The following is a 19,378-nucleotide window of genomic DNA, read 5'->3' on the forward strand; positions in this document are numbered from 1 at the left end:
AAAGTAATAGAAGCAGGAAATGAAACCAGATGTTTGCCAACTGACAAACAAAACTTTGGCGATCAACAAGAAAAAAATGGTTAGAGGTCACCAGGAATTGCTTTAAATCAGGAAAATTGTAATTATCTTTTCATACTTGAGTGATAACGTAAATGCAGCACGGCTCAAAAACAGTGAGCAGAGGAGCAAGTAGTTGGAAGACACATTCAGCATGGTGAAACATCGTAGTAGAGCTGATGAGCAGAGTAGAGTCAAGAATGAAGAATTTGTAAAGGTTATAAAAATCTAAGTAGTAAAATATCTACAGCATGTAGAGACTCGTTGTTTCACATGTGGCCATTAAAAAAATGTTGATTCCATTGTTTTGCTTTGAAATTTTTTGCTTTCCTGTCGTGATTTACAGCATCGGAGCCGTGTCATACCACAATAAAGACTATTTAATTAGTAGTCTTTCACAAATGTGCTATTTCATATCATCTTAATTTTTTATCTTTAGGAGTATTTTGACTTTTTGAAGGACCAGAAAAGGTTGCCTTGGATTTCTGAAACATGTGATGGTCATTAACTCACAGGTTTTTTTGAATTTGGTCAAATTAACAGATTAACCTTCTAAACCCAAAAACCTGCCAGCACTATTGAAAAGTGTGTTATCTATAAAAAATAAATTGCCAAAATTGCACCGTTTATCAAAGCCAGAAGCTGCAAAAACAGAACGAATCATAAGATTTTCAACTCTGCCTTCCAGCCATTGTTTGTGCTGTTTCTGTAGCAGGACTTTATATTACAGTGAAAAATGAGCCCACAGTGAGGAATTATGTGACAGCAACAAAAAATAAGAGCCTTGAAACTGCTTAGAGTTCAGAGGGTTAACCCAACTGATCATAATTTGACCTCAAGTTAACTCACTTTACCTCACCTCACCCCAGCTTTACCCAACGTTGCTTCAAATACCTCACCTGAAGCAGGAAGGCTATTATCAGACTCATTTCCTTATCTCCGAGGGTCACCCCGTCCACACACTTTTATTATGCGAGGCGTGGTTTCCGGCTCAGCTGTCATGTCTCTGTGTCGTCGCTGCACCATCTCAGCCAACAGCGTTTAAAGATCCCTGGAGGGAGTCTCTCTGGATTGGTTTCATTTTACAAGCTTTTCTCCCAATAAACTGATCTAACTGACAGCGTTAGCACCAAAGATCTTTCACTTTATTGAAACGGAGCATCTGCAGTTTGCCTGAATGTGCTGTTACACCCACAACTGGCATGCAGTCACCAATACAACTGCACCTCCCATCATGCACTTACTTCTACATCTACGTTCACTGCAAAAAAACAGACCAAAAGTTATGCTTCTGTGCAATGAAACTGTATTTTAAAAAAAACCAACCGCCCAAAAAACAGGAAAAACGGGGTTTAACCGGGAAAGGTTCCAATTTGAAAAAAGCAAAAAGAAGTTGGGGAAAATCCTGCAAAAAAAAAGCAAATTAATTTCTCTTTTTGGTTATTGCAGATGTTTCACATCTCATCTGAGAGGCTTCCTCAGTTCTAACAGACTGATGGGGGGTATTTATTATCACCCACAAATCACCTGTTTATTTAACAGCCTCACATGACCTCACACACCTCGAGGTGTGAATGATTGTGAAACTGTTTGGGAAGGAATCTCAGGAATGCATTAGAAGCACCCGATAGGTGGTGAAATAGACTTCCAGCTCTGTTTAGAGATGGCTTCCTTCACTCCTCTGTTAAACCATCTGTCTTCTCTGTCCAGAAGGTCCCATATCTTTGAGATGTAGGTGGACTACTCAGTCTTGACTCTCCAAAACTACATTCCTAAACAACTAAAGTGCATTCTCCAGACACACATTTTGTTTTGTGAGGTGGCCAGTTTGAAAGAGCAACAAAAAAACCAAGTTAGAAGGTTAAGAATTAAGTTTTGTTTTGTGTTTGGTTTGTTTGGTCTCACATTTCTATAGGTCTGTGCCTTCGCTGTATTGAACGGCACATACAACACAGCCAATAACACCTGGAGCTCCCGAGCAGTCAGTTAAAACTGTAAAAAACCATCAATAAATGAAAAGAAAAGTCTACTGATGTGCTAAGGAGCCATAGAAAGAGGTAGGAGGCAAGGATGGACACATAAATCAGCAACATTCAGTGTTTACTTTTGGTTTTTTGTTCCTTGTTTGCCAAAACTACACGGTTAGGTTTTGGAAAATATGTGGTTGACAGTTTCACAACGGCAGGCAGAAGCTTGGTCAAGTTTAAGGACCGATATTACTTTGCTAGGTTTGGGAAAATGTCATGATTCGAGATAAAAAATAGGATTCTTGGTCAACATATTTGAAGTTTCTCATCTAATTTTGGGGTTTCCAGAAACAACAAGTCCCATCTCATGCGATATATGATTGGTTGGCTGAAAATATGCAACAGTAAAGCAATAAAATAAATAGCAAATGTGTGCTGATTTACTTGTGATACGTCACAATAAAACAGAATCTGGCAGAAAATAAGTTTCTCTCAAAACAAAATCGTGCAGTTTAGTTGTATAGGAACGTATTTTTGGAGACACAGATTTACCTTCAGTTTGCTGCTACAGATGCCACTTACTACTTCTCATATTGCTGCTAATGATGCTACTGCTACTACAACACTGACTGATACAGCTGCTCCATCCCAACAAAAAGCTCCTACTTCTGTTGCTAGTTAGCCTCATAAGACTTCCACATACTCATGCTGGAGACCATTCAGTGGGAAACTATGGCTGGAATGACCATGAGCAGCTTTACGTTTGAAGTTTTAGTTTAGTGCCAAATTTAATTTGTGGCTCAAACTGACTGAAGGCCAATTTAATTTCAAGCACAAGTGCCCCAATAGTTAAATATCTATTCAACGTCTATTTTTATTTAATATAATAACCGTATAATGGAGACATCATCCGAATCGGTTCATTCTCTTGCAGCGGCGTCTAAAGTGGCCCGTTTGGGTTTCGTCTGTCCTGGCTTTAGTTCTTCCACATTGTGACCTTATTTAGAAGCAACGTACATGTGTGTGAAATGAAAGACTGGAGCGGCAGCATGTGAAGTGCCCTCAGATGCCACGAGAGCTGAGCGAGGCGGCTGGCGGGTGGCACATTTCCCCACAGTAGGCATGATTTGAATGGAAAGTGGCAGAGTGGGAGATGGATTACCGCAGGGGGAGAGGGGCATTAATCCTACGGCAGCACAAACACACCGACGCGTGCAGACACGATAATATGATGCTGCCATGGGCGCAGGATCCCACCTTTACTGTTCCTCCTCATTCAGGTTTACGTGGAGGGAGCGCAGCGGCGTGCACGAGGCCACACAGCACAGCGCCGCTCATGAATGATGGCGCTGCCAGCCGCTGCTTTGTAGCACACTTTTTGCAGTGTCATTTGAAGGTCCCGTGTTTTCGAATCATTCCTCCACCAGAACTGCCTCCTTCAGAAACAGTGCAGCAGTTTATTCTGTCCTTCCTGCACTCTTTTCACTCAATCTGTCCATTCTTAGTATTGAGTGTGCACTTCAGTCCTTTCTATGTCAGTTTTTTCAGACACTCAGGTGCTCCTCATTTAGTTAATGAATGCCATTTAATTAATATGTAGCTGGTTCCTGTGTGCAGCTAATGTATCGACAACTGTTTTAATCACTGATTAATAGTTTTTCACAAAGCAACATTGTTGCTAATGTGAGGATTTGCTGTTAAGTGTGATTGTAAATGTTTTTTTTAAGAGTTTTTTTGGCTATTAAAGGTAGAAAAATAGCATTTTGTAAAGGCTGCCTTCAACTGTTCCAAAACGTGATGGTCTTCAGATGCATTTAGTCGCTATTTTAAAGACTAACCTGTTTATCAGTTAACAGTAGGATTAAAAATGTTTGTTACCTTTAAAGAAAAAAAAGTACACAATTTTTCAGAGTCACTAGCTTTAAAAACAGAAGATAATTGTTGTTTTTTTTAACTTTCTGAAACTCCATCAGCGATCAATCTTTAATGTGGGAAACTAATCTGACTTGAAATTTGTTCTACTGAATCAAAATCACTTAATGTATGTCTCATTTAACATCTCACTTGACATCTCTTTTTTTTTTTCTTTTTTTTTTTTTTACAAATTCTGTAAAGTCCTTATTGACTCAGCTGCAAGAGAAAGTGACAAAATTTTGATTTAATTGTTTTTTGGCTGAACTGCAGGAAGTGTTTTCACAGAGCAGAGAGGAGAAAAGTGTGGAAACAAATTAAAAATTAATAAAATATCTGTAGCATGTAGAGGAACTATTATTATTATTATTATTATTATTATTATTGTTATTATTTCTAAACCAGGGTTGGTACCATATGTGGGAACATAGAAAAATGTTGCACATGCTGATTCCAACTTATTTTAAATTTTGTACAATAAATAATCAAAGTTCAACTTTCGATTTTATTTATTTTATTTTATTTTTTAAATAATGTACAGTAACGATATCATACTGCACGTAAGACATTTTTAAATTCTAGCCACGGTTGTGCTGTTTTCATAGGTGCAGGACTTTATTTTGCAGTGAAAAATGGGTTAGAAAGTGTTTTTAAAAAAATTTAATAGGAGCAAAAAAAAACATCTAGAAACCGTTTGGCCTTCAGAGGGTTATTAGAAGAAAACAATATGATTAGGTCAATTAATAATTAAAATAGTAGCTTGCTGGTGTCATATCTGCGACTATGATCAATACCACACTGCTCAGCGCTGCACACAAATACACATGATGCTAAAACACAGAATAAAACTGCACAACCTTCAACTGAAGGACAGGTCAGAGTCCGGCTGAAGGGAACTTCAGCAGCGTAGATACTCGCTGACACATTAGCATGAACTCTGCTCCTGCGGTTCAGAGGTCAACTCTCGCTGTGTCGCCCCGTATTAAATGATCGGTCAACTAATCAGTATTCATGAGGTCCTGCTGTACGATCTGCGCCGGGCTGTAGGCTCATTCTGACTCTGACACCCAGCAAGGACGCTGTTACAGCTTCCTCTGGTTGGCGGTGGCCGAGTTTGTCTTGATGCAGTTTTGTGGTTCATTTGAGGTTTTGAGAAAACCAGGAGGTGGAAACAAGAACGACAGGGCAGCTCGTCGACCGGGTGGAGCTCTGATTATCCCCCGTTTTCAGATATAGGTTTTAATTGTAGCCAAAATCAAAGCAAATACAGTTAAAATTGAACTTAGTTTGGGAAATGACGTCCACCAGTCTGGACTACCATCAAAACACTTCTCTAGTGTTCCTTCCTGTTGAAAACATCTGAAGAACATCTTCATACGAGCAGCACTGATGTTGTATAAGGCGCTCATGTTTCCTCTCTTGTTCTCTATCAGACATCAAAATCTATCCAAAAGTGACAGAAAATGCTGTGCTTGGTTGTGGTTTTGGGCTTAGATTACATTTTTCTCTCTACAATTACATGAAGCTCAATTTGCTAGGAAGAGAGAAAAGAGGAGTAATCTTCCTGAGATTTAAAAAAAAAAAAAAGGACAAATTAAACATTAAGAGAGACACTACAGGCAGAGAGGGTGAAATCTCTCACTAGCACATCGCCGTGGAGCTTCCCCAGTTGATTATTTAAAATGAGACAATGCTTTTTTTGTATTACAAGCATCCCAAAATTATATATTTAAGTATGCAAATGAGGTATTATTGTCTTTAAAAAAAATCATGTTTATCACTCTATAAATCAGCAAATGCTGTCCGCAGCCTGAAAAGGCTCATTTCCACCATGTTTTTAGGAATAAAATGTGCAATAAATCAGGCAGTAATTGATCTATGAACAAGCCCTTGTGTAAAATACTTCAGAATACAGATAAAAATAAAAGTGGAAAGTTTGGTGCATGTAGGCGGAGATTTCTGGGTCACAGTGTGAGACAAAAAAACTCATTTAGAGAAAATGAGATGTATTATAATTCAAATGCACAAACTCAAACAGGCTACGTGTAGTACAAGAACTGTATTTTAGATGTTTTCTTTCCATGAGATTGAAAGATTATGGAGGCTAAACACTGCAAAATGTCAAAGGAAACTGACCAGAGCATGACAAACGTATGTTTTTGCATTTATAAAATAAGGAAATATGTGAGGATTTCCAATAAATAAATGGCTGAAAGTACCACATATAAAACAAACAAAATAAAGCTGAAGAGTGCAACGAATCACAACAATGCAGCTGCATTTGAATAGTCGTATAGATAAATCCCAAAAAACTAAAAAAACGTATTCATATAATGCAGTTTGCTTTAGGAGCAATGCATTTCTAAAAAACAGTTGATCCACTCTAATAATCAGTAGCTTGTTTCACTCTATAGACGCCTCACACATTGTACTTCCATCCTCAAAAACAAAAGGCAATATGTGCAGCACATGTGGTTAAATCAAGCAAAACAAATAAATGTCTGTATATATAGTTTTGCTTATGAAAACAAAAATAAACGCTCCGATGTCAAGGAAACTGGAATGACGTCGGTGTCAACACGAGCCCCATAAGAGGAACAGAAGTCCACACATGAGCATGGACATGCCTCAGCAGCAGAGTCACAATAATCCGGTTCTGTCCTCAACAAACTGGGAAAAATGACTCATTGGGACTCTGCAGCAGCAGCAGCAGCAGCAGAGGTGCTAATGGTATTGACCACTTCAGTATAAGTTAGAGAAGGGCACTGCTGGAGCCGGCAGTAAACAAGTCCAGACTGACAGGTCAGGGTGACTGTTGGCTTGATTGCTTTCATTACTCACACACTGTCCAAAGTCAGACCTGCCAGCTCGGGACTCGCTCACATCTGCCAGGTCCTGCTACCGGCATCGTACGAACGAACCCCGAAAAATCACAATGAGTGATGCAACCGCCGGTAATCAGAGTTAAAATGAGATCTGACGAGCTTTTTCTCTTTGTGTGTGTGTTGTTTTTTTATTTTATCATCATAAATAGAAGAAACAATACGTAAAGAAACAAGTTTGTTGTTTGGTGCAGAAGGGCTGTGAGGAAATAGAACAAGGATGCTGCATATGAAAAAACAAAACAAAGACTCTCATAGAATATTCATCAATTCTGCTCCTCCACTCCGGCTTTAATAAGGAGGAAAAACAAACCCAATCAGCCCCACATCAGCGGTTATGAACCACAATATAATCGCTACATTATATATGAAAAGTGAGGAATTATCATATCATTCACATCCCTGTGATCCGGCAGCAGCAGCAGCAGCAGCAGCAGGAGAATAAACCGTAACCCCTAAAACGCCGGCTGCTGTTTCCTCTAATTCGGAATCAAAGCGGTTTCATCGGCACATCAGCCACATTCATAAAAGATGATCGTGCGCTGGAAATAATAGGGAAAAAGCTTTTTCATTACCTCCTCATCATATAGAGATCAAACATTTATTACCCCTGATCAAACATTCATTAGCTCCTGCATTAAAAAAAAAGAAGCAAGTGTCTCATATTACTCATTGTCAACAGCAGGAGCGCTCTCATTAGTCGTGTTTCTAACGTCGGGACATTTTTTTGTCACTTTGCACCATAAATAAAGACAAATATGTCAAAGGTGAAGAAGGAAAGATGAAGAAAAACCAGTGGATGGACTTGGGAATCCGGAGTTTCTTGCAGCACACATGTGTGATGCCAAACAAAGCAGATGTTTTGATCTCTTGGGACTGAACCTGGCCATTGGCACGAGTCTTCCTGAGCTGCAGCTGTCATTACCCATCTTCATCTCAGATAACTCGTCCTCCTCCTCGTCTCTGCGCCTCCGCTGTCTGTCCTCGCTGCACTCAACTCAACAGTCCTGCTGCAATTTTTGTTAGTGCTGAAGAATCACTTTTCCTGGATTTTATGTTAGCAGCTGGAATTTGCAGGTCTGACATCCACCGTGCACATGCAACCAATCTATCAACATGCATTCATTAGTGAGATATGATTAAATGCCATTTTGAGATAACTGGGATGGTGAACGGTGTCTGTGTTGGGCCAGTCTGCAGCAGCTCATGTTGTTTTCTAAGGTGCACCTGAGTTAAGATAAATCTCTAAACAGCAGTTGAGCACAGCGCAGAATCTGTTCACCAGGTCAGCAGGACGGGAGCTCATCAATACTGGTAAGAGCGCTAAACGTTTTTATTCAATCCTTCATATGTTTTTGTTTTAACCTGTGATAAGTGTAGATTAGCTAAAGATTAAAGCTGCAACAGTTATCAATTTATGTTATATTATATATTATAAATTGTAGGTTTGGGAACATCCATCCATCATCTATACACCGCTTAATCCTCATTAGGGTCGCAGGGGGTTGGAGTCTATCCCAGCCGACTTAGGGCGAAGGCAGGGGACACCCTGGACAGGTCACCAGTCCATCGCAGGGCTTTAAAAGTGAGACAAGCCCCAAGCGGGATACGAACCCGGGGCCTCCGACACCGGGACTAGTTCCCGGTGCGGGAAGGGGCCGCTTAGCCTGGTGAGCTATGTGCACCCCGCTGGTTTGGGAACATTTTTAAGAAAAAAATGTCTTAATTCTCTGATTCCAACTTGTTAAATTTGAATACTTTCTAGTTTCTTTCCTCCTTTATGACAGTAAACTGAATCTCTTTGGTTCGTGGACTAAACCTGAGGACGTCATCTAGGGCTTTAGGAAACACTGATCCACATTTTTCACCATTTTCTGACATTTTAAAGACAAAACAACTCATCGACTAATCAACAGATTAATCAACAATGAAAATAATCACGAGCTGAAGGCCTGCGATGGACATTTATTTAGTTTAATACATTTTAAATAATGTAAACTAAGTGTACTGTAGCCAGATCTACTTAATAGAGTCGAGCAACTAACTGATTTGAAATTGAAACAATCCAATTAGCAAATAGCAAAAGCTGTAGTTCAGGATGTACCGACAGTGAGACTAAATAAAGGCACTAATGCTGTCATTCATGTATTTACTGTGCAGCGTGTGGTTCAGGCTGAGGTCTGACTGATACAAGTCCAGTGTGATTACTTCACAGCGACACCTCGTACGTTCCTGCAGAGCATCTGACCCAGTTTAAAGTGTCGTGTCAGTGGTTTTACAGATTCATGTCCTCCTCGTGCGACAGTCACGCTCTTCACGTCGACTCGTGTGGCAAAGCCCCATCACGTTTCAAATCTGTCGCACAGTGAAAACGGAGCTGAAGCTTGATTTTAAACAATTGCACCACGAATCAAATCACGTCCGTCAGAGAAATCAAAAGCAGATATTTCCACCAAATCGAGCAGCTCTGCTACGACAGAAACAACACAGATGTCCACTAAAGGTCCACAGTTTACTGGCTTTCTTTCTATTTTATCAGAAACATGAAGAACATCAGTATTACATGTAAGACGTTCTCTAAATATCCACATTAGACATTTAAAAAATCCACATCATGACATTTATTACCTGACTGAGCAGCGCCGTCGACTAAAATGTATGTTCCTACAACTAAACGTCATTCTCAGTTTAATTTTGAGGAAATCGGATTACGTTGGTTTGTAATGTTTCACAAATATGCTTGAAATCAATATATTGTTCCTAATTATTTTATTGCTCGACTGTTCCCTCCTTTCACACACTTGATGGGGCTGGACTCAGAAAATGGAGGAGAAGCTTCAAATGTGCCGCGAAAGAATCGTACTATAACACAAATTGTTCTATTTTCCTAAAGCTACACTGTAACTATTAAATGATAGAAAAACGCAGCTACAATTAAACAGTGGTGTACCGTTTTTTAAAAAATTACAATTAAAAAAAAAACTGTAAAATCTTTTGTTGGAACCAAAAACAGGAATGACATCAAACTGCTGCAGAAAACTGAACAAAACATTTTTGCACAACAGTTAAAACACTGTTTATAGCAGCAACTTGATTCAGGAAGCTAAAAATATTCATGCTAAACTTTGCACTGATGTTGTAAGATTGGGCATTTTTCCTTTTTTCACATTATGCAAATTAAATTAAATTATTTTTCCTTGATTTCTAAAATATATGAAATGCACTACAATACGTCAGACATTGCCACCTTTGAAAAAATGTTGCTGGTCCATGAAAATGTAATTTGCCTCATTAATATCATCTTTTATTGTTTTAAATGTTAAATACGTTGGTAGATCTCAACTGTGGATCATAAATATTGATGACATGTTGTTATTTATGGTATATGTCTATGACTTAGCAGCGTTTGTACACTTTCAAAGACAAAAAATGCTTTAAACTGTAAAAAAAATAAATAAATTTAATGTTGATTTCAGTGGCAACGTTCTATAAATAGAGTATATTACTGGGAAGTCTAGTCACAGAATTGAACAGTAAACCTGATATTCTTCTGTAAAACTCTGCTGTGACTTATACAGTAGTTAACTTTAAGTAAATTACGACCGTTGCACTGTCAGAAAACAGTAAAACACAACATTTACAGGAACATTTGTGAAAGAGTGACCAAATAGAGAGTCACAAGTAAACTGAATTTTCAGAATAAATGTCCTGCTGCTGACTTTGAGGCTCTTTCAAACTGTAAACCTTTTCTACAGCGTCACACTCTCACGTTTAGGGTGTAAAATATGCTTCTTTCAAAACGTAAAATGAGAACACAGCTGTAGTTTTTTTGTAAAAAGAAACCCGAGTAAAGTATCTTTGTATTCATATAAGCGCTTGCCTTCATTTCATTCACGGGCAGTTCTCTTGACATGTCTTGCTCAGTGTGTTTCATGTGCGATTCCATATTTCATGTTGAATATTTTATTACAGGCCCCCTCTGGCTCAGTTCTTCTGCGAGCCGCGATGATCAGCTGGTCCTGCTATAAAGCAAGATTATATAACTTTATGCTGAACAGCTGAGAGTCCTGTGGTCACTGACGATTAGCCCGCAGGAAGATGATGGACGCTAAACACAGCACAGCAGCAGCAAACAAAGTACAGAGAAGTTACAAAGCAGCAGCAACGAACGCGGGCTGGAGGTCACGCACGATCAGATGTGTTGTTTAAGGCGTCTAGATTGGCTACTCTTTATAGATTTCACAAAGCAAGACGTCTAAATGAGGGCTTGGGTTCGTGTGTGGGTAAAACCTGCACCGACACGAGCAGGGAATTAAAAAAAAAGCAGCATCAGAGAGCGGGCGGAGGAGTGTTTGGAGCAGAGCAGCCGTCACTCACGAAGACCTGCGTAGTAACCGCTCTTCATCACGGCTCCGACAAACTCAGACGGCGCTGCCAGACCCAATAACGTAAACATAATGAGCTGGAGCGTTCGCAGGCGACCGCCGAGCGTCAGATCGTGCGCCCTCCGCACCAGCTCGGCGAGAGCCTCTCCCGTCTCTCCCTCGGCCTTGAGTGTGGTTAGATAACACATGCGTTAGATAACGGTGAGCAGGGGGGGGGAAAAAAAAGAAACATCTTAAAGAAAAAAAATGCCTGTTGGCTTCTTTCAGCAGACATTAGCAGGCCGGAAACAAAGAAAACAAACAAAAAACTTATGACGAAAACTTGATTTGAATTCTTCTGCTCCTGTGTTCACCTTGTTGCCTAAAGACAAACTAGTTGTGCAGAGGAACAGTGACTAACGTGGCCCCCGCTGAGGGAAATGTGACCTCCATGTGAGCTGAAAAAAATGAGCTTCTTGTGCTCGTAAAGTTCCTGCAAACTGTCAAAACTCAAACAGTCCTGTCTCATTGCGAGAAATAAATCGATAATCTCATTTCACCGACAGCAATTTGCTTGCATTTGTCACCCGGGCTTGTTAAAAATAGCCACTAGACGCTGCATTTAGGTAAAAACGTGTCTTTACATAATAATGGCCACTTGCTCCTTGGAGACGGTAAATGAAAGCAGCCTCCTAGACTCCCCGCTCTCTTTTTATGCAGATGACGCCGCCGTCTGGGGAGACTGTCATTGATTTTGCAGCAGTTTTTCTGCTCTAATATGAATGAGACTCCACAGCGGGGTGTATAAAGTAAAGGTGGAGGGTGAGAGGAAGGAAGGAGGGAGGGAGAGAGAGCAGCAGAATGAAAAGTTGAGGTGAAGGAGGTGGACAGAGAAGATTAAAAAGACAAAGCAAGAGAGAAACAGGCTCAGTACTGCACCTTTCTGCAGACTCATGTCTACCATGCGAGGCTCGGCCAGCTCCAGGAAGAAGTTCTTGTTTTTCTCATACTCCTCATCGTCAATAATTTTCACGTGAATAAGTTTGCTGCGAGAAGGAAAAGAAAGGAAGGGGAGGGGAGGGGGAGGGGAGGAGTGACAGGAAAGGACAGAGAAAGGGAGAGAAGAAGAAGAAGAAGAAGAAGAGAAAGGTTAATTTGCGATGGAGGGACACAGGAAGAGCACTGTAAGTAGGATTAATAATCAGCATGGAAGAAAAGGTTAGGAGGTGAAAGGTCGGCTCGGCTGTCTGTCAGCAGCTGGACATCACACACACACACACACACACACACACACACACATACACACTGATCCCTGCGAGCTCATTGGCCGCCACGGCTGTCATGACAACCACATTCATCACGGCGTCAGATACGAGTGGAGGGTGAACAGCACTCCACGGCCAAAAAAAGGACACAGTGAAGTGAAAACGGTGGCGTGTAATCAATCGGGGCTGTAAAATGTGTAAACTTTCGCAAGGGCAAAAAAAAAAAAGGTGAGCGGACGATAAATGAAAGAATCTAAATCGATTTTTATGGCTCCGTGTTTCGGAGACTTTCAGGTGGAGGAAACTCCCCCCCACATCGCAACCTTTGGAGAGAGGGCGTTTATTGTTTGGAGCGGAACAACCCTTTAATGAAGTCTGGAGGAGGTGACATCATCAGAGAGGAAAGCGCTCGATGTGGCAGCTCGGGCCCGCCGGCGTTCCCGCCACTGATCGCCCCTAATTGATCTTTATAAAGAGTTATTGACGAGCGGAGGCAGTTAAGTGGTCAGCAGGTGCCCAGATGTCTGCGCATCACGGCGGAGGGGAAGGAAGCTCCTCCAGGAACGGCTGAATCCAATCAAAACAAACGCTCGCAGGCCTCGGAAGAAGCATCGGCATCGGCGCAGCTAGCCCAGAAATAAGGATGACATGCATCGTCATGACACGACGCTTCTCCATTCCGCATTTCAAGCAAAAAGCGCATTTTTTTTCTCCCCGCGTGTTATTTGGAAAAGCGTCGGGTTCGGCTAATAACATAAGCGGCACGGTGGCATTCATTATGGATAGCTGCTCGTGTATCATGTAAAAAAAAAAAAAAGACATCCCGCCGATGTACTCGCAGCATCGGGACATATAGCTCAGTCGAAGCCGTGCACACATACGCACAAAAACTCTCCCACGCGCCATAATCCCAGCATCTCCAGAGGAACTAAAGCGTATTTGTATTCCTGCTGTAATGCATAGCCAAATCCCCGTCTCCGGCTGGCTGCTATATGTAGTTCTGGAGGGTGGGGGGGGAGAGTCTGCAATCTTAGAGCCTGTTAGCGCTCCACACACAGCAGAACAATCCATCTTTCTTCCTCTCTCTCTTCACATTTCACCGGCAGGGCTTTCCTCAGATTGCCAGGCGAGATGTCTGCAGTGCCGCCGCCTTGAAAAAGCGCCTCGGTTTTCATCAGGATTGAATAGAGGAAGCGCTGGAGTCTAATGGACAAGCGGGATCTGGCAAACACACACACACACACACACAAACACACACCGGCTGACTGTGGCCTTGCCTGACTTCCATACAGGCAGCGAGAAACCACAATTGCAGCCTCACGATTAATCTGCGACCACATTCAAAAATACAAAACAGCTAAATATTTAATGACACAGGAGGCCCTGGGTTTCAAAAAAATAAAGAATAAAACCGAGCTGCTGGGCCCTGATTTCTCACTTTCTCTATGCAGCGACTACAGTTCTCAGCACAGGAACGCTGTCTGGCCTCAGATTTGCAGTGGGATACGTTTGGTTTAAGATTCGAATTTAGAAATATGCAACAACAACAACAACAACCAAAGCACACAACTCAAACTATGAAGGCTTTGCACCTACATTTTGTTACAGCTTTTACTATGTTTTGCTGCAATATCAACACATTCAGACCTGTGTGTTATGAATATATTACACATTTAAAAACTCCACAACATCAGGATTCAGCGGCGGGCAAATATTCGGATTTCAGAATTGCTATGTGGACGCCACCACAACGGCCGAATGTTCCGATGTTCTGGTTCAGCCCTACTGTGTCGGTCATTTGTCCTCCTCCATGCCTTTCGCTCCATGTGCATTAGACCGGACGAAAACAACGACACTGCACATGCACGTTTCACTCAAATTTTATCGCGATATTTTAATTTCCTATCATCTCCTAACATTACACCAGTAATACCGTGCACGGTATGATATGGCCCCGTCCTATCTGTACAATACTATTAATATGCAATATTGTTATTTTCAAGAGGAATCCATGCATCCATCCATCTGAACATGTACATATTAAAGTATCAGTACCTATGTATATTTTTTGTTTATTTATTTGTTCTATAATTATTATACACATGTTTACACTATCTCTTCTGCAAATCTCCCCACTGTAAGATTAGTAAAAGTTCACTTTATCTTTTTCAGTCACTAGATGCAACACAGCAAACCGTAAACGTAACACTGACGTATTATAATGTGGAATATTTTCATTTCATAAGCAAAATTTCCACTCCATGTGCAATATTAAGTTTCTACATCAGTCTCATCACCAGTATTACTTCTTACTTTTCTATTCTTTTTTTTATTTTTAACGATGTACCGTATCTATAGTCTATTGCGTTTCTCTTAGGCACTGCATTTCTTGATATGTATTTTTTTGCTGAGCAGTTTCTGGCACAAGAATTTTCCTGTGGAATAATAAAGTTGTGTCGTCTATCTTTCACCCGTACAAAGTCGATATTTATTTAACCCTAGAGCTCCATGGTGGCCTCTTTAACAACATATCTGACACAAATAATCAGATTCAGGTGTACAAAGACAAGAGAACTGAGATAAAATTAGCAAAAATTTGAAAAAGGCAAAACGATAAAACAGCAAATCTATTAAGAGTAATGGATCTATTGAACCTGTTCAGACATAAAGCTACTATTTACGTCTATTTTAGAATCCTAAACCCAGTACTCTCATTCTCCTTTTAGCTCTGCTTTGGTCTCCACCAACTACAAAAGGAAATATCTGAATTTTTGCTTCTAAATGCTCCATTATGTTTCCCAGTCAGCAGGGAGTTAAGAAACAGGGAATATGTGAGCCATAGAACCAACACAATGAGCTAAAAGAAGCTAAAAATGCTCATTTAGTTTGATTTTCAAGTGAGTTCTGTTCGATTATCCAAATTCAAATTTTTTGCCCAAACAGATTTTGAAACAAATGAGCACAAACCAGATTACACACAACGGACCTGGAGCTGATCCTAATATTGCACCAACTTAATATAGAAATAATATCTTTACACAGATCAACATAAAAAAAAAAAACAATCTGTCCCCCTTCAAATCCAGTTAGATTTGATTTTGTGTCACAGTTTGGCCCCATTTTGCCAAAGGGGCTGATGGGAGTCAATAAAAACAATCCTGTTGTCATGGAAACACACGACGCAGTTGACACACACATCGCTTATTTCTCCGCAGCTTGACAACGTGAATTAAGTTGTCAGCTCTCCGCTCCACTGTTCCACTTCACCGACACTCAGCTACCTGCAATTAGTTCTGGTGATATCCGGCTGATAAATGGAGCTGCTCAGGAAATCACAGGCTTTTCTGTCATTTTAACTGATTGTGACAGAAAATAAAAAAATTGCAATGACATTACACAAGTGCTTGACACCGCAAAGTTTGATTTGCCACATACTTGAGTGCATGTGTGTCGCGAAAGGAAAACAAATCAGTTTTCATTATGATTTCGACAGTTTCCACAAACTCGCAGGTTGTTTATGATGCTGTTTAAGTGCGGCTGCGTCACACAACGTTGTTTCTTCTTCTTCTAAATGCTCACACACCGCTCGTGATCGCACACAATCAGCAAACACAAACAGCACACGCAGAACATTAAGCAACGTTTTCATTTGTCTACGGCGATTATCAATTATTCATCCGTCTATCCCGACATCTGGCGTCGTCAGCCGCCGTGGAGGCTGCAGAGAGCCGGAGGAAGCGTGTGCGACTGCGTGTGTGTGTGTGTGTGTGTGACGGGGACACGCAATCAAACACCTGCTGTGCACACAAACACAAATCAGAGTGTTTACGGGGAGCGTCCTGCTGCCGGCGCGCTGGACGGTGGAGCAACATGGACCGTGTTGACAGAGGAAACACGGAGGATGTGACAAAGCGCGACAAATGTTGTGTTCGTATATACAACACACACATACAGACACACACACACACACACAGGTATGAACACTCACACGTCTGGCTGCACTGGTTTTATCTGTTGTTTTGTGAGTTTTTTTGTGCCTGAGCTGCTGTGGTTCTGGTTGTATCTGTGGTCGAAGTGGCTCCTCCAGGAATCAGAGGAAACACTAATCTGGTGTTTTAGCCAAACTTGTATCACTTCAGGGCATTTTTTCTTCATGCATATCAGAGAGTGCAGAACATTGAGAACATACATCATGAAGTCTGTCTATGTTGTAAGATATAAGAGGTGTTACGATGGAAATACAGAGCTTAGCACATTTATTAGAGCACCTATCTAATATGTTACGCACTGTATAAATACATAGCATCATGTAGGGCTTTAATTCCCACTCAGCTCTCCACGTTTTACCATTTAAAAACAGGAATGAGGGATTTCAAACTGAATCCAACATTTTGTATCCCGGCTCGCTGGGCTTCTCTGAGAAGTCAGAAGTTAATCAAGCACAACAGTCAGCTGCTAAAATGATTTTTTCTGTTAAGGAATGCAAGTAAATAACAATAATTTAACATCTCAATCAAGAAATAGTAATGTGCTTTACGATTTTTTTCATTTTTTTTTGTAAAGCAGTCAATTTAAAAAGTTCGTGGACAACAATAATAATGAGTTTTTAGCATTAAAAATATCATTTTGGTTAAAGAGCTTCTACATACTGGTTTATTAAGCATTACAGAAATGATTTTGGTGACTACCAGTGCTGTTAATTCAGAGCAGCCTGACATCTCATACATTTTTACATACAATTGAATTTCCCTTCTGGGATGAATAAAGTATTTTTCATTCATTTCATTTCATTTCATTCATTTTCATTTCATTTGCACATAATATCTAATCTGAGAATCTGCGACAAAAGCATGAAAATAAAAAATAAAGGTTCTAAATATTGCATGCACAAAATAAAAGGACAAAACAAATGATTTTAAATAAAGTTAGAAGACATGTAGGTCATGCAAATATAAGTGTGGATGGTGTCTGTCTTGTACATCAAGGACACAAGTGCAGGTTAACAACTGAGTAGTTTGCACTGGTGGAAAGTAATTAAGTACATTTATTTATGGACTGTACTTAAGTATAATTTTGAGGTCCTTGTGCTTTGTTCAGGTATTTCCATTTTATGTTACTTTACGGTTTAAGTCCACAACATTTCAGAGGGAAATGTAATGTTTTGTACTCCACTGTATTTATGTGACAGTTTTACAGCGTTACTTTTTTTCCCCCCTACGATGGATGATATAAAAAGCTTTTAANGAGCGCCTATCTAATATGTTAAGCCCTGTATAAATACACAGACCATCCAGCATCATGTAGGGCTTTAATTCACACTCAGCTCTCCACGTTTTTCCATTTAAAAACAGGAATGAGGGATTTCAAACTGAATACAACATTTTATATCCCGGCTCGCTGGGCTTCTCTGAGAAGTCAGAAGTTAATCAAGCACAGCAGTCAGCTGCTAAAATGATTTTTTCTGTTAAGGAATGCAAGTAAATAATTTGACATCTCAATCAAGAAATAATAATGTGCTTTACTATTTTTTTCATTTTTTTGTAAAGCAGTAAATTTAAAAAGTTCATGGATAACAATAATAATGAGTTTTTAGCATTAAAAATATCATTTTGGTTAAAGAGCTTCTACATACTGGTTTATTAACCATTACAGAAATGATTTTGGTGATTACCAATGCTGGTAATTCAGAGCAGCCTGACATCTCATACATTTGCACATAAGATCTAATCTGAGAATCTGTGACAAAAGCATGAAAATAAAAAATAAAGGTTCTAAATATTGCATGCACAAAATAAAAGGACAAAACAAATGATTTTAAATAAAGTTAGAAGACATGTAGGTAATGCAAGTATAAGTGTGGATGGTGTTTGTCTTGTACAACAAGGACACAAGTGCAGGTTAACAACTGAGTAGTTTGCACTGGTGGAAAGTAATTAAGTACATTAATTTATGGACTGTACTTAAGTATAATTTTGAGGTCCTTGTGCTTTGTTCAGGTATTTCCATTTTATGTTACTTTACGGTTTAAGTCCACAGCATGTCAGAGGGAAATGTAATGTTTTGTACTCCACTGTATTTATGTGACAGTTTTACAGCGTTACTTTTTTTCCCCCCTACGATGGATGATATAAAAAGCTTTTAAATCACAACACATTGTTCAAGATTAAACCAGTGTTTTCCAACTTTTTTGCCAAGTTTGCAGTTAACCTTGTACTTCAGATGTCTCTGAGTTGTTCACAGCTCTCCTAAACTTCTCACATGGTTTCATTTTAATGAATGTTAAATGATCCAATATCTTACTGAAAATCAAACGTTATAGAAAAAGCAAAAAAACTAAAAACACTTTTATGTCTCACAACTTTCTGCTGACACATGAATGCTTCAGTATTAGTCATATAATAGTGTCATTTATAAGAACATATCAATTAAAGGAACCAAACCTCCACTTTTATTTTAATACCTTAACTGAATTTTGCTGCTAATACATCATTTTACTTCAGTAGTATTTTTTTTGTGAAGGACTTTTACTTGTAATGAAGTATTGGCGTTCCTCTACTGGTACCTTTACTTGAGTAAAGGGTTTGAATATTTCCTACACAACATGTGGAAACACGATGGTGCACGGTGATGCAGGGAGGGATCAGACCAATCAAATATCAGTAAATAAGAGCGATAAAATAAGCCGAATGGTGGGATTATACTAAAATAATACACGCTCTTCTGTCAGTTTAATAATCACACTTAATTGAGCAGAATGAGGTTTGGAATTCAAGTGTTGATTTCATGCCAGAACAACAGCAACAGCCTGGAAAGCAGATGAGAATTTGCAGCTGCAGTCTGCTGCACTTTTCATTATGTTGCTTTACATTAAATATTAACGTCTAACAAGACGTTATTGAGTGGCTTAACACCAGGCCAAAAAGCAGCTTTTT

The 19,378-nt window shown here is 39.8% G+C and overlaps 1 protein-coding gene across 1 annotated transcript in view; it reads right to left on the minus strand.

Moving 5' to 3' along the window:
- Nucleotides 1–11,186: 11,186 nt before the first annotated feature.
- Nucleotides 11,187–19,378, minus strand: part of slc8a3 (solute carrier family 8 member 3) — a 116,882-nt gene continuing 108,690 nt past the window's right edge. The window contains exons 3-4 of the mRNA XM_008285545.1: nucleotides 12,089–12,227; nucleotides 11,187–11,366 (exon numbers count right to left, since the gene is read on the minus strand). Coding sequence (XP_008283767.1) covers nucleotides 11,187–11,366; nucleotides 12,089–12,227 — 319 coding nt within the window. The remainder of the gene's footprint in view (nucleotides 11,367–12,088; nucleotides 12,228–19,378) is intronic.

This window comes from Stegastes partitus, unplaced genomic scaffold, assembly GCF_000690725.1.
Source record: "Stegastes partitus isolate 25-593 unplaced genomic scaffold, Stegastes_partitus-1.0.2 Scaffold407, whole genome shotgun sequence".
In the NCBI taxonomy this organism is placed as follows: domain Eukaryota; kingdom Metazoa; phylum Chordata; class Actinopteri; family Pomacentridae; genus Stegastes; species Stegastes partitus.